Genomic DNA, 14628 nt, shown 5'->3' with positions numbered 1-14628 from the left:
AATATCTGTGTCACAGCAAAGGATTACCTTTTTAGTCCTTTGTATCTATAAATTGGTGTGGAACACACGCTCCTAAGTGGCTCGTACTCTCTTTGATGTTTCTATACTAATCCCATACCCTTTATCACTCGTTTCCTTTAAATTTCTAACCATTCTTCTCGAATAAATCTCCCACATTCGCATTGTCCTTTACTCCTTAGCCGCAATTTCAATTTCCTTATTGCCCTCAAAAAAGAAAAACTTGTTTTGCTCTTTCATCAAATTTCCAATTACACAAAAACCAGGCGCACAGAACTACGGATTCAATCAAGGAATTTACGCTAATTTCGGGGCACAGAATCCGACTTGGGGCAAACGTAGCAACCTGGCCAAAAGCAGCCATCTCCTGGCCTCTGTTGGTTTACTTTTCTGCTCTGCTCTCGGGCTTAGCCCCAAATCTGCTCTACTCTGCTCTGCTCTGCGTCTCCTTTCCTCTCTGGCTAACGCTACGTATACGTAATTTCGTTCTAAAGCACATTATATGTTTGGCCAGTCGAAAAAGTTACAGATACTATGCTCGTAGATGGATAGATAGATAGAGAAGGGGTTGCTAGTGGGAGTGGGGCAGGCATTGGGCGATACAAATCTAAACTGCCAACAGTTGGTGCAGATATTTATTCTGTTGATATGAGGAGGAAACAAACCCGAAAAGGAAAATAAGAAAAAGCCAAGTGGAAAAACTATCAAATTACGTAGAATGTTGACAAAGGGACGACGGTGGAGCGGAGGCTGTCTGTGGGGTAAAAAGGAGCAACAGCACCAACCACAAATCCAATACACAACGAAAATTGTGTAAAATCTGAAAAAGGACGGAACGTTCTCTGTTCCATTCGAGAGATACGTGGACGAGGCAGGGAATGAGTGTCGTATCGTAGTCGTATTTAAAATGTAAGCCCCCGACAATGACGTTGATAGAGTGGGACAATCATAACCGGACTCCGGGTGGGGGTCGGGGCAAGGTGCTGTACTCACATCATCCTCCATAATGCTGCTGTCCGCATGCTGTATTCCATCCGATTTTGGTCGCCGGTTACGCTCCCTTCCGTTCTGCAGGCGTTCCGATTGTTGTTGCCTCCTTCGGCCGTTGCCATTCTGCTGCTGCTCTTTCGTGGACCTGTGGGAAAACAGGGGGGAAAACATTAAAACCATACTCATTTCTGAGGTTCCTGGACCTGCAGGTCTTCGAGGACCCTGTGTCCGAATTCTTGTTTTTCAGTTTTCACTTCGGTGGAAAATGTCAAATGCAGATTCCTGATTCCCACACACAAAGCTCTTTTGTCGAGTGGCATTTTGTGGCGGCACCCCGTACCCCGTGTGCCCCCCACAAAGATTGTTGGGGGGGGGGGGTTTCTTGTGAATGTTGCATCTCGTAGGGTCTGTGGAGGGGCAGGGGCCTGGTGTGAAGTGGTTTTCGGGGCTTATGGCTTTGAATTGACTGAAATATGAAATTGTGTTTGGAGCATGCTCATGCATATTGGAAGCCTCATTGCAGCAGGCGAGATGCCAGCAGTAAAGCCAAAGAAAAGTTATGGAAAAACCCAAGAACAAGTCAGAAAAACAGAGAAAACTCTTCAAGTTTAAGGAAATTCAACAAATTGTAAGCATAAATTCTACTTTTCTCAATTATTGATTGCTTAAATCCTGAAAAATCACAACATTTTAAGCAGAAAAGCCTCATATCTGGTCTCAAATCTTTATCCAATCAAATTCTCAATTAAAATCTTATGAATTTTAATAAATACAATTATATATCTCTCTACCTGCTTTCTTCTGCTGTTATTTATGGGACTTGTTGTCATTATTCATTCAATGGATCTCCCACTTATTACAATTTATATCTATGTTTGGGGTCAAAGTTCATCACAAACAATTTGCATTCCTTGTAGTATTTCGAGGCTCCTATTTGCACTGCAATTCAGTTTCCGCTGCTCTCTCTCTCTCAAGGCAACATAAATATAAATTTAAGAGTCCACAACGAGCACAAGCCATATATCACCCGCGTTTAAAAAACATATAAAATAAAAATAGAAGAAAAACATCATTTAATGCCGGTCAAAAGACTAAGCTTCTCCCCCTGCCCCCTCCCTGCACCGCTGCTGGCTGATATTTGCATATTTTCCTATGCGCCACACAGAAAATTGACAAAAATTGTTTCACTCTCCCGTGTCCCGTGTCCCCCCCCCCCCCCTGTCCCCCGCGTGCCGTGTTCCGGTGTGTGCATCCGTGCAACAGCAACAACAAAGATACAGGGTAACATTTTGGCAACCGCAGAGATATGTATGTATGTGTGTATTTATTTTGAAATATTTAAACTGCGATCAAATATGAAAACTCTATCGCTCTATGGGCATTCCCCCTCTCTATTGAGTCACATTTTGGGATATATTTTGTTCTTTTTCCTTTTAGGGACCGCTGATGATGCATTTGAAAAGCCATAAATACACCGCCACCACCCGAGTGTGTGTGTGTCTGTGTGTGTGTGTGTGCTATGGGGCTTATCAACAGGGGGTATGGGGTACGGGGCTTGTGGCTTGCCCAAAATGCATTTTGCTGTTGGCTGTTTGCCGTTTGCTGTTGGCCATTCTGTTTGCTCTTAAACCATTTACGTTCCACGTTAAGCAGATGGAAAAGTAGGGTGCGGGGGGGAGGGGGAGGGGCTTACGCGCATGCAAACATATGGAATTGTTTGTCCTTTGTAAATATATATATATATATATGTGTGTGTGTGTGTGTGTATGTGTATATTCATTCAGGAATATCTGTATTTTTTGGCATGTTTAAACTACGATCCCCCCGCCCTCCCGCGCCCAACACGTAACCAAAATTACAAAATAAACCGCACACACGTATGCGTATGCGGCAAGAAGAGTGTGGCAGTGCTCTGTGGCAAGCTGTTTCACATGTGAGTACTGCTGCCGGAGGTACGGCGCACTCAATAGACGTAAACGTTCAAGAGCTTTAGACGGTTGAAGCTCCAAGCAGCCCCAAGCCTAAAACTAACCACGCAGGTAACCTTCAAGGACCCTCGATACTAGAAATAAATACACAAGAACGAACCTATGTTCTCCTCTATGGCAGAGGAGAGGAAAGGACTTTGGCATACCCTCAAATGGAGTGGTATTTCAATGTAGAATAACAAGAGAAGGAATAGGCATAAGTAAACGCTTGATTGAAAGAAAAAAGGAGGAATTATTGAAGAAACTTCTGCAGATCCTATAGGGGTCCCTACCATACTTTCCCACCAGCAACAATTAAGATTGCCCCCACCAAAAGGACACCTACAACAGCCTTAAATTACCCTTTTCTTTAAGGAACCAACCCTGTTCTCTCAGTGAGCATAAAATGTCATTGCAAAGTTTTCTTAGTGGTCTGCCGCCCTCTAATAGTGGGCGGGGCTGTGGGATGCAAAACAAAAGGTGAAGCAACTAAGTAACCATGAAATTTACTTAGAGTTTGTTTTTCTATGCTTTTTTCATTCCACAAGCGCATAAAACTTTAATGCAAAGCAAAGACAAATACAAAGACTAATACAGGTACAAGTGCACGTACAGATACAGGTACAAGTACAGATACAAGTGCAGATACAGGTAGGTGTAGGAGTACAGGAGTGCAAAAGGTGTGCCGGATATAACACTTTAGACAGCGGCACAAACGCTGATAACACGCATACGCCGAGTGGGCTGAAGGAAAGGTAGAGCACTGCCAGGAGTGCAGGGAGGAGTAGGGACTGCCAGGAAGGAACAGGCCTTAAGGGAAAGAGTCGCAGGAGCAGCAGAGCTAGAAGGAGAAGCTGAAACTGGACTGCAATGAGGGGCGTAAGGAAAAAAGTAACGATGGTTAGAAGAGGGCTTTAAGAAAGGGAGTTATGTTAGTTATTCTCTAGTAAAGGCTACGAAAGATGGCTTGATTGATCAAGATATCAGAACTTCAAGTGGGTTTATAGTGTACTTTGGCATAGTCCGTGGAAAACTAAGATCTATAGACTCTGATCTACTGAATAACCAAGAGATTTTTGTACTCGAAATGAAAGATACTCTTAACAGCACTAAATGTGTTTGGTGGAGCTATTACATATACTCATACTGCCTAATATATAGCACATCCAAGAACCATATAATCGATTTAGATTAGAACATTCTTGAAAAAAAGATATCGGCATTTAAGATATAGGTATAAAAAGTCGCAATATAACACTCAATGGTTGTCTACTAGTCGCCAGCGGTTTATACATAGTGCAATGCAGTCAATGTGGATCTGCTGGTTGTTAGTGTTTTTCCTCTGCAAAAGCACAGGGTTAACAGAGGTTCAAGTGGTAAAGCTTCAGAAGATGGAAAATTAAGGAATAGCAAAGAAAAAACCTATTTACAAAGTGTCATAAACGTATATATACCCATGGTATATATACCGTATAGGTAGGGGCCCTAGAGCCCCTTGAAATTTCTCTGCGATGCAGATATTGCAGGTCCTGGCTGGACAGTGATCGCTCGTCAAAAAAGCAATCATCTGCTATTCTTCCGCTACTAGGGGGAGTACAAAAGGTGATTTGGAAACATCACAGGCGACTTTTCCATAAAATTGGATAACCTGCATGCCATAACAAAGGTACAGCCCCAAGAGCTAATCGTATATCTGGAGGATTTCGAAGGGAACAAACGCTACGCCCACTACGACAAGTTCTTCAGCGAAGGTGAAAATGAGCTATACACTGGAGGTGCGATTGATTCGATGACAAGAAGCAGGAACCAGAAGATGACCACCTCCGACAGGGACAACGATATAAGACCAAAAAGTAACTGTGCAGTGGAGAGCATGGGTCCCTGGTGGCACGATAATTGGACCAATAGGTACAGATTGATTGTAGTATCAGCATTTCAGTAATATCTTCGGAATGTAAGTAAATGGTGAATGGCCCTGCATTTGCAAGAAGGGAGTATATTGGTTCGTGCATTTGCTCTATAAAGAAGTAAAAGAAGTACCAAACTAGAACAATGTAATCGTATTCCTGTGATTTGAAAGTTAAAGGCGCGCCAACGAAGGAGCTGGCTTCATCTGGTTGTATTCCAAATAGGATATTCTATTCTTCGTTTTGTTTTCCATGTTCTGCACTAAAATCGACTGAGCTTAGAGACGTAGAATCCATCAAGCAGGCCAGATCAATTTTAAAATACATATTGTACTTCAAGGGACAACTTTCATTCCCACAAATATTCCCATTCAAGTCAGTCGCTTCTATCAAAAATTTCTCTGGCAAATATTTGTCTGTAAAAATGTTCAATCCAGAGTTTCAGGACTTTATCGGCGTTGAAGCAGAAGGGAAGCCCGTTGCCATGGGGTCCTCTGTCATCGGGATTCGCTACGACAAAGGAGTCCTCATTGCCGCCGATACAACGGTGTTCGAGGCGTCAGTGCCTCGTTACCAGGATGTGGATCGTGTTTTTAAAATCAACAATCAGATTATTATGGGCGGAGGCGGGAACTTTCACGATGTCCAAATGTACAGGCGCACCATTGGCAAGCAGGTCAGCTCGGATCGCATCTATCAGGACGGCTTCGAGATGAACCCCAAGTCCCTAGCCCTTTGGCTGATGACCACCACGCGTGCCCGTCGCCTGGCCCTGGATCCCACGAATGTGGAACTAATTGTGGCTGGCATGCAGCCGGACGAGGGGCCCTACCTGGCCACCAATGGCTGTTCCGAGAGCATTTCCGATGCCTATGTGGCGGCCACAGGACCTGCCCGGCAGACGGTCCTCGCATTGGTGCGCGACAAGAAGCCCAAGGGGCGGTACTTCACGGAGAATGAGGCTATATGCCTGATTCGCACGTGCATGGAGAAGCTGCAGTGCAGCGATGCCTGTGCCCTTCCCCAGTACACGGTGGGGGTCTGCACCGCCAAGGACTGCCACATCGAGGGACCCTACAAAGTGAACGAAGACTGGACTTTTGCCCGCCGCAAGAAGGGAGAGCGGGGCCCTAAAAATACAAATAAGAAATAGATTTCCAAGCACACACACAAATACTTAATGAATTATAATTTAAATAAATATATAAGGCAGATTTGGAATGGATATGAAAGAGATATTACTTGATTCTAGAGGAAGCAGAAAGAGGACGGCCAGGAGGTGCCGCAGGAGTACGACTGCCGGGCAGAAGCAGGACCTGGAGTCCAATAAGCCATAAAGCAACAAGAAACGAAGGCTAGAGCTTCCTTAAACGAATCCTTGATGCCCTGCGATGCCATAAAACTACAGAAAAAAGAAGAAACTCTACAAAGTTTCAACAAAACTGAGGTCTGCTCTGTTTTTGCTCTTTTAGAGCATTCCCGCACAGTTACAATCCGTATACTTCCCTTTCTAAAGGGTATCAAAGCACCGTCCCTGCCTTGCAGATAAAAACAGGCAGACAGGAAGACAGGAAGACAGAAAGAAAGAGGGACCCTGCACGGACTCGAGTGCATAACTGACCAGAAACACTAAGCGGTTGCCACTTTACGGCTGCACCCCCAAAGGAAAGGCAAGGGAAAGGCGCGAATATTGTATACGACTTGGTGTACGCAAAAGCGGAAATGGCAACACTCGGTGCCGGGAGTCCCCCGACAGACAGAGCAAGTACGGGCGAAAGTGGCAGAGATAAGGAGGTAATAACTGGACAGCAAAGGCGTTTTGCACACTAAACTGATGGAGGGGGGTGGTCTGTGGAGTCAGAGATTACTCCGCTTGCGAGAAGGATGCTCAGGGCACAGCTGAGCGGGGAAAAGGGGCCAAGAAAAACTACTGTCAAGCTGGTTTTGTGATAAAGGAATGCGAAGGAATATGAAAATTAACTTCGAAAGTGGACAGGAGAGAGCACTTAAGGCGGACACAGAGAGAACTTTAAAGAGGGAAAGTTTCCACTTAAAGAATGGAATACCTGATGATTAATTCCCCTAAAATATTAGTCAATATTTAAGTAGTGGGATTATAAAGTTACTCAATCTCCACAAAACATTACTTTATGCCTTCAACCCTTTCGAAGGGAGTGGCTGCCACACGCAACTTGGGCCACAATCCGCCTCCAAAGTAAGAAGTTGGGCGCTGAAAAGTTTTGCGCAGAAGGTCACAGGACTTACCCATTAGCAGGGCCATCAGTTCCAGCGCCTGCTCCACCCCCGGCAGACGTCATGTCCGCGGAGGTTAGCGCCTCCGTGCCGCTTCGCTCACGCACCAAACGATCTGTGGAGGGAGAGAGAGCGGGGGATTAGTTAGACGCTCCTTAGGGAACCCACAAAAGTGGGTGTCCGACACCCACCTGCCTCCTGGCGTTCCAGCTCCTCGGCCTGCTGGCCTGGCTTGGCCTTCACCTCAATGTGTATCTCCGCGGAGCTGAGGCCCGCATGGCACGAGTACACTCCGGCATCGCGGAACGTGATGTCCAGGATGCGCAGGGCCCCCTTTTTGGACACCTTGAACTTGCGCGAACGCTGCAGCGGCTTGTGGTCCTTGCTCCACTTGATCTTGGTGCGATTGTACCGCTTCACGGGGCACTTGATCTTCACCTGAGTGCCGAAGAACACGACTCCAGCGCCGCCCACTTTGAGGGTGATTTTGGTCTTCTTCGGGTCGTGCTGGATGTGCGTCGAGTTGCTGATTTGGATGACGGGCTTGGGGTCCTCGGGGGGACATGGCTTCACGTTGCAGGGCTTCTTGTCCGGCGGCTTGACGCTGGGGCACATCGATTCGGGTCGCTCGATCTTGTGCTCCTGCGCCATGATCTGCTTGCACTCCACCTTGCGGTCCTTGAAGCCGTAGCCGCAGGTGTGCGAGCACTTGGACCACTCCCCCACCTCCCAGCGCACGGGACAGTCGAGCACGTTGCAGTACTGTCGATCCGCGGGCGGTGGCTGGGGGCACATGCTGTTGGGCACCACCATGGTGTTCTCGCCGCCGCGTGTCACCTCGTGGATGCACTGCACCTCGCGTGTCTTGATCCCAATGCCGCAGCTCTTCGAGCAGGGCGTGTAGTCCGAGTAGTTCCATCGCGGCGGACAAGGACGATCGTTGCAGGTCCTCACCCTGGCCTCCGGCTTCGTCTCTGGCGAACAGAGGAACGGCGAAACGACTCTGCCATTGTCCTCTCTCACACAGTTGATGATCAGCTCCTCCACGCCGCCCAAACACGAGGCACTGCACGAGGTGTAGCCCTGCTCGCGCCACACGTAGGTCTTCCCGGGCTCCGACACGCCCACTTTGATGGAGTCCCTGGGAAACTGATCGTCGAAGCCATGCGATGGCAGCATGCAGGGCTCCTCCACACAGCGCTCCACCTCGTCGTGGGGTTTGGTGCCCTCGCACAGGGTATCGTTCACGGTGGCCACTGTCCGCGAGTACTCCAGGAATATTTTGCACTTATGGATGCGACGACGTATACCCTCGCCACAGGTGACGCTGCAGGGCGACCAATCCGTGTCCTTGATGTAACTGGAGGATCAGGGAAGAGATGAAAGAAAAGAAATGATTATAATCTATGCTTAAAGCAAGGAAGATGGAATTAATATGAAAAGAAACACCTTTTCCAGGTACGAAAGAGTTCCATCTACAAACGATTCATCTTCTACCAATATCAGCGAATTTCCCATTTAGTTGGGAAAACATTTATCAAATTTTACGCCCCACAGCGGGACAGCATTCACATGTCCCGCACTCTTCAAAGGACCAATAGACAGACGTCACCCCGGCGACAGAACGAATCAACTAAACCTTGTGTCAACGGCATCCTCCATGCCCCTCCATTGGGTCCTTCCCCCCTTTGGGTGACCAGCGCCCAGAGCTAAACAAATTCCCTGCGACAATGGAAGCGCGCGTGTGGCATGCCGCTTTTCAGGGCTCGTACTCGTACATTGCATTCGGTTCCTGATGCCAGGACACACATATTTATTGAGCCCACAGCCGCCGCACCCCCGCACTATTGTGTTTGTTTTGGAGTGGAACAGTGGAGTGGAACAGTGGAGTGGCAGTGGCAGTGGCAAGAATGGTTGGTGGTTGCAATAGTCGTCCTAGTATTAGTGGTGCTGCGGGGGCATTGTTTTGTGGCCTGAAGTGGTTTTTATGACCACGTTGACAAAAGCTGCTGGACAGGGGACAGCACACCCCCCCAGTCCCGTTTCACCCGGACATGGCATCCTCTATTGATTTGCAGTCAAATCGTGGAGCGGCGCCGAATGGCTACAAACATCTTTGAGTGTCCTCCGAGCGTGAGACAGAGACATCCTCTAAGTAGGTCGAAGGACAGGGCACCGACTGTCTGTTGATTTCATAACCAGCGCGTGGCTCATTCGCCCCATAGGCCAGGAGGCATTTCCCACCTCCCTTTAGGCCAGACCGGGGCGCGTGTTCCCATCTCTGTTTGCCTTCGTTTTGCCCACTCCAAACTTTGTATCTTTTACTTCTGTTCCGCGCTGTGCTGTTCTGTTTGTTTGTCTGGCGTTTTGCCATGGCCCATGGCCCGTCCTCCGACTCTCTCAATCGAGCTGCCTTCATGGCCTTTTATTTTGTTGCGGCATCGGAGGCCAAGGTTTTTTCTCCGGCGGCATCAAGACGCGACTTTATGGCGACGCCAGCCACCCAGCCACCCAGCCACCCCGCCACCGAATAGTTTCAGTTTAGTGGCAAACGAAAAGAAAAGATAAGTTGAATGCCTTTTTAGCGAAATATAAAAAGCGGCAGTTTGTTGGTATTTGGTCAACGCTCCATTAAATCCATGAGATATAACGTTGTCTATAGACCTTTTTACAGATTTTTCTGTTGGGTCAATGTCCGAGGGCTTGAGCCTGGAGAAACGGAACATCTCTATAAATCTACCACCAAATCAAATGCTCCACCATTCTCCATTATAGGCTCCTTTCCGTTCGATTGTTCCCCCAGTAATTATTCAAATAACTTAACAACTTCCTGGAATATAGTACAGGACCCTCTTTCCATTGAAAACTCTGCTAATTTCATAGATCTTCCATTCGAAATTGTACGAGGAAATGGTCACCGAAATGATTGCCATGCATTAGCCCCCGCCCCACCCCAGTAATGTCCCTGCAATCCCCGTAAAACCACCAAAGAGACACACGAATGGAAAGCTACTCTTTGCCGCCCTCGGGGAACGGGAACACCCAATCAGTGGCCTGTAATTTATTATTTGGACTAAGTATTCCCCATGCACCAATTAAACGATAAAAGCACTTGGTTTTTGGCCAACACTCCGGAGGACTCCCCGGACTCGCTCCAGTCGTTCCTGGCTAATGATTTCATTTAGGATTCATTTCGTTTGTTGGCTAATTAAAGGCCACAATTGTGATATGTTTGATTTCGTTTTCGCCTGGAGGTCGGAGTCCCTCTTTATCGTTTTCCAATAGCAAATGGATCGCAGGAAAGGACATGTCAAAGCGCCACTTTAATTGTCATTAGGCGCACACTTTCTGCCCCCACTTACAGAATTCCAAGAGTCGATATCCTCTACTTTATGCGAGTATTTGTGTATATATATATGTGTATCCTTAATTTTAGGTGTCGACAATGCTCAAGGACATTATGATGACTCATGGAGTGGGGGAGAAGAGCACTGAGGAGGGGCAATGATGTTGAGAGTGTAAGCCAAGTGCTCGAGAGTCGAGTGCCCCAGAAGGAGGCGTCGCAACGCCCCAAAGTTGAAATATGTCAAGTGTTTGGCTTCGAGGCGACACAGAAGGACGCCACTCCCACTCCCACTCCCACTCCCACACCTCCTTCAAGATAGTTCTTCGCTCAGAAGTCAGCCAAAGAGAGAGTAGCAGCTGTAGCTGTAGTGTGTCATGTCTCAAGGGACAGGGCTATAGCCAAGGCGTGACATCAATTAGCCCACTGGCTGACAATAATTATTGAAATATACCGAGTCTCAGAACTTAGAAAGAGGCTTAAAGAGAGGGTAGTTCCACCTACTATAGATTACATAATTGTTGGGCCCTAAACTAGTGCTTACGTGGGATCCAATGATGGCACATCTGTGCCGACATTTCCTCGGTTGTAATTATTGTTGGAATTTCCGCTCATCAAGCGCATGGCTCGCGGCTCATCGGGTGCTTCGTGGTGCAGGCGGCTCTGCGTGTGATGCGAGTATCTTGGAGGTTGATCGGCATAGGACAAGCCCTCGCCGTCATCGGTGTCCTGACCCGATTCCATGTCATCGATATCCTCCGCCTCGTCCATCTCCTCGTCGTCATCGTCCTCGTCCATTTCCGAGCTGCTGTCCATGTGTCGCTCCGAGCGCTAAAGAATGGAAAAGCGAAAGTTAGAAAAATTCAGGCCTCGCAGGAAGTGTCAGGAGTCAGGAGTCAGGAGTCATACCTCATTCACCGAACGACTGCTACCCACGATGATGGTTCCACCGCCTTTGTTCTGGCCTCCGCCTCCGCCGCCACCTCCGTCGCAGTGGATGCCCGTGGAGCACTGCTGCATGCTGGCGGGCTTTGTGAGTGGATCACATTTGGCACTCAGGCTGCCATCTGTCGATTTGCATTCAACGCCTCGCATTTGTATTCCTTGTCCGCAGGACACCGAGCACTAGATGGGGCGCAGAAGGACAGGAAGAACGGGTATTATAAATTATTTCAATATGTTTCCCTTCTTCCATCATAAAAAGGCATTTGTTTGCACAAAAGATGAGCCGAAACATGACAAAGTATCGCTGCTGCCACTCCTGAAACTCCTGCCTCCTACCCAACGCTTCTTTTTTCTCTCAAGTGTTTTAAATAAAGGCAAAAACGTAAGCCAAAAGTATATTCTTGGGAAGGTAAGGCAGTCCAGGAGTGAGCTGGCGCAAAGACAATATAATAATAAGCTGAGTAACATCCAGACATTGTAATGGTTATAGGCATTCCCACCACGAAATCCACGCCACGAAAAACTGATATAAAATCGTGTACCATTGAAATGTATGGACGTTACTCATCTGACCATTTATACCCTGACAGGCTTCGGTTTTCACTTTCGCTAAAACTTTCGTTTTGCAAACGGAAGCATTTTTCTCGCCGAAATGAAAAGTAAAAGGCTTTTCATGAAAAAGGAAAAAAATATATCACTTATTGATGCATTAACATGTAATTGACACCATTATCAGGTCAATTTAGCTTTAGACTTTTTAATATATCTATTTTCTTCAACCCAACTTCAAATTAACAGCTGATGCAGCCTGATTCGGTTATCGATATATCGGATGTTACACATAACAGAAGATTTCGTGCGCGCAATACACTGAATTGTGCGTTTAACAGAGAATAAGAAAATGTGAGAAGAATTTACGAAAACGGGAGCACCTAATAACTGAACGTTTTGGCTGAAAACGCAAGCCGGAACTGCCTGTTTGCTGATGGTCTTTGTCTATAGTTCCGTTTGTGACTTGCCAGAGACCAAACCCTTGTGCGGATGCTGCTCAACACCATACCTTCTTTCGAATGTACCTTCCTTTACCCCTAAACAGCCCAGCCTAAGCCCAGAGGGTAGGGTACTTGCACGCGCCTACGCATACAAATGCAAATTTTCGTATTGTTTGCATTTTTGACCTGCCACAAGGCGTATGCGTAATGTCCTGCCACCATTGTATATTTGTATAAATCCCCCCACACTTCTGAATGGCGCCTTATTTTGCGGCATCCACATATATATATTTTATTAATGGACATAAACGTTAACGTTTTTTTTTTTAATAGCCTCTCCGTCGCTTGGTTCTCACTTTTCCCGCGCCTCCTTCCGGCCATAAATTATTCTGCATTTCATCTCATAAGCATTATGGGAATTCATTTAAAAAACAAGTGTGTGTGGGGGGCAGGAGGCTCTTAAAGGTTCTCTGCGGTTCTACCTTTTCACACACACACACACACACACACACACAAAAAAAGAGTGAAAAAATAATGGAATGCAGAGGGGAAAACATTTGCAAAGTTTTATTATATTTGCAAAAGTTCATTAAGTTGTTAATAGGCTGACGTTAAGTAGTTTCCTCTCTCATCCTTTCATCCTCTCTTCGCTCTTTTGTTTTTTGTGCCGGAAAATAAAAAAGTGAAAAGTGAAAAGGCTTTGACGGTACTTTTTGACGGTACTTTTTACTGTGCGGAAATCGCATTCCATCACAGGGCAGGATGGGAATCAAGTCAATCGTCTAACAAAAAGTTTCGTTAAAGGTGGAAAATAAAAGAGGAAAAATATTATTAAAAAATACCTATTGGAAAATGTTTCATTTAAAAAAAATAATAAGAGTTGAAAGATGGAAAATTCTTCAAAGTTGAAGGAATACAAATTCTTGGAAATACCTTTCCTGCTGAATGAAAGGTTCTTTCCACGTGGAAAGACTTTGACAGATATTTCGTTATTATTTTTCATCTTGTAAGACACACTTTCCCTGAGCTAAGTACTCCCTTAACCCCTAAATTCTACTCAAACCTTAATCTAACCCATTAAAAAAAACACAAGCCAAAAAAAGGCAAAGACTTTTTAAGCCAACCCCAAAAACCGTCTAAACAACATCCAGACTCAGACACGAAAAATACTTAAGACAATTCAATTAAGCAACACATAAACTTGACACCCCCCTCGCGGCAGCAGGCGTCTTAAGCCCCCTCAGACACCACCAGCACTGCTGGAGCGGGGCATGCCACATATACGAGTAGTAGTAGCAACTGAAGGAGACCATTAATAAAGTTGCAGTTTAAATGAACAGCAACCAAAGTGGAGGCAAAGAGAGAGAGTGGAAAGGGGGTAGGCGGAGGTGGCAGAGTGGGCTAAGGGTTACAGCAGAGGGTGGTGCCGGCAGTGGCATGAGAGCTTGCGGCCAGACAAACTTAAGCAGCAACGCCGACACCGCTGCTGCCACCGAGTTGATTAAGTTGTACGGCTATGACCGGGCAGGGACTGCAGACTGGAGAGTCGCCTCGGTCTCCGTCTAGCGGCTAGGCAGCAGCTTATTACGAGCCACCAAGCAAAGTAACTCTCTAAATGGAGTGGGAATAAAAACCAAGCAGACGAGGCGGAAACAAGAGCCAACAGCCAAAACGACTGGTTAATGCTCTGAAAAAGAGTCTCAAGGCGGGAAGTACGAAGAACTGCATGTAAGAATCTTGGACTTTCACTCCTTCAATCCACCTACAATTTTCCTCCTAGGAAGCGCCAACATCATGTGATAATAGCCATACCCTTGACCAGAGCCCGAGGCGTACAAACAGCGTGGCAGAGTGGCAGTAGCAGCAACCCAGACATTTTGTTAAGTATACACAATGGGCCCAGACACAGACAGGCCCTCGTCAACGTGCAACGAGCAACGTCTGCGTCTGAGTCCCGCTCTCTTTCCCTCTCTGTTCCGTGTTGCAGCACAGAAAGTGCATGATTATTACACGACTTGTTGGGTAGAAATGGGAAATGGTTTGGTTGGTACTTACACCGGTCCAGTCCTCCACCTCCCAGTGCGGACACTCCTCGATAATGCAGGTCTCTTGTGTTGGCGGTTTCGGTGTGCGGCACATGATATCTGCAACCTGTTAGAGGGGGATGGGAGGGGAAGGGCAGAGTCGCCAGAACAAGTGTGAGAAAACATGGC

General features: G+C 46.7%; 1 protein-coding gene across 5 annotated transcripts in view; it reads right to left on the bottom strand.

The window, feature by feature from the left end:
• Positions 1-14628, bottom strand: part of LOC108163615 (protein madd-4) — a 68010-nt gene that overhangs the window by 12387 nt on the left and 40995 nt on the right. For all 5 annotated transcript variants that reach the window (XM_017299004.2, XM_017299006.2, XM_017299007.2 and 2 more), the window contains 6 exons: positions 14471-14566; positions 11388-11603; positions 11023-11309; positions 7327-8495; positions 7148-7250; positions 1012-1153 (listed from right to left, as the gene is read on the bottom strand). In XM_017299004.2, the coding sequence (XP_017154493.1) occupies positions 1012-1153; positions 7148-7250; positions 7327-8495; positions 11023-11309; positions 11388-11603; positions 14471-14566 (2013 nt within the window). The remainder of the gene's footprint in view (positions 1-1011; positions 1154-7147; positions 7251-7326; positions 8496-11022; positions 11310-11387; positions 11604-14470; positions 14567-14628) is intronic.

The sequence above is a fragment of the Drosophila miranda genome, chromosome 4, assembly GCF_003369915.1.
Source record: "Drosophila miranda strain MSH22 chromosome 4, D.miranda_PacBio2.1, whole genome shotgun sequence".
Classification (NCBI taxonomy): domain Eukaryota; kingdom Metazoa; phylum Arthropoda; class Insecta; order Diptera; family Drosophilidae; genus Drosophila; species Drosophila miranda.
The sequence above is the reverse complement of the archived record's forward strand: the minus strand, read 5'-3'. Positions and strand labels throughout refer to the sequence as shown.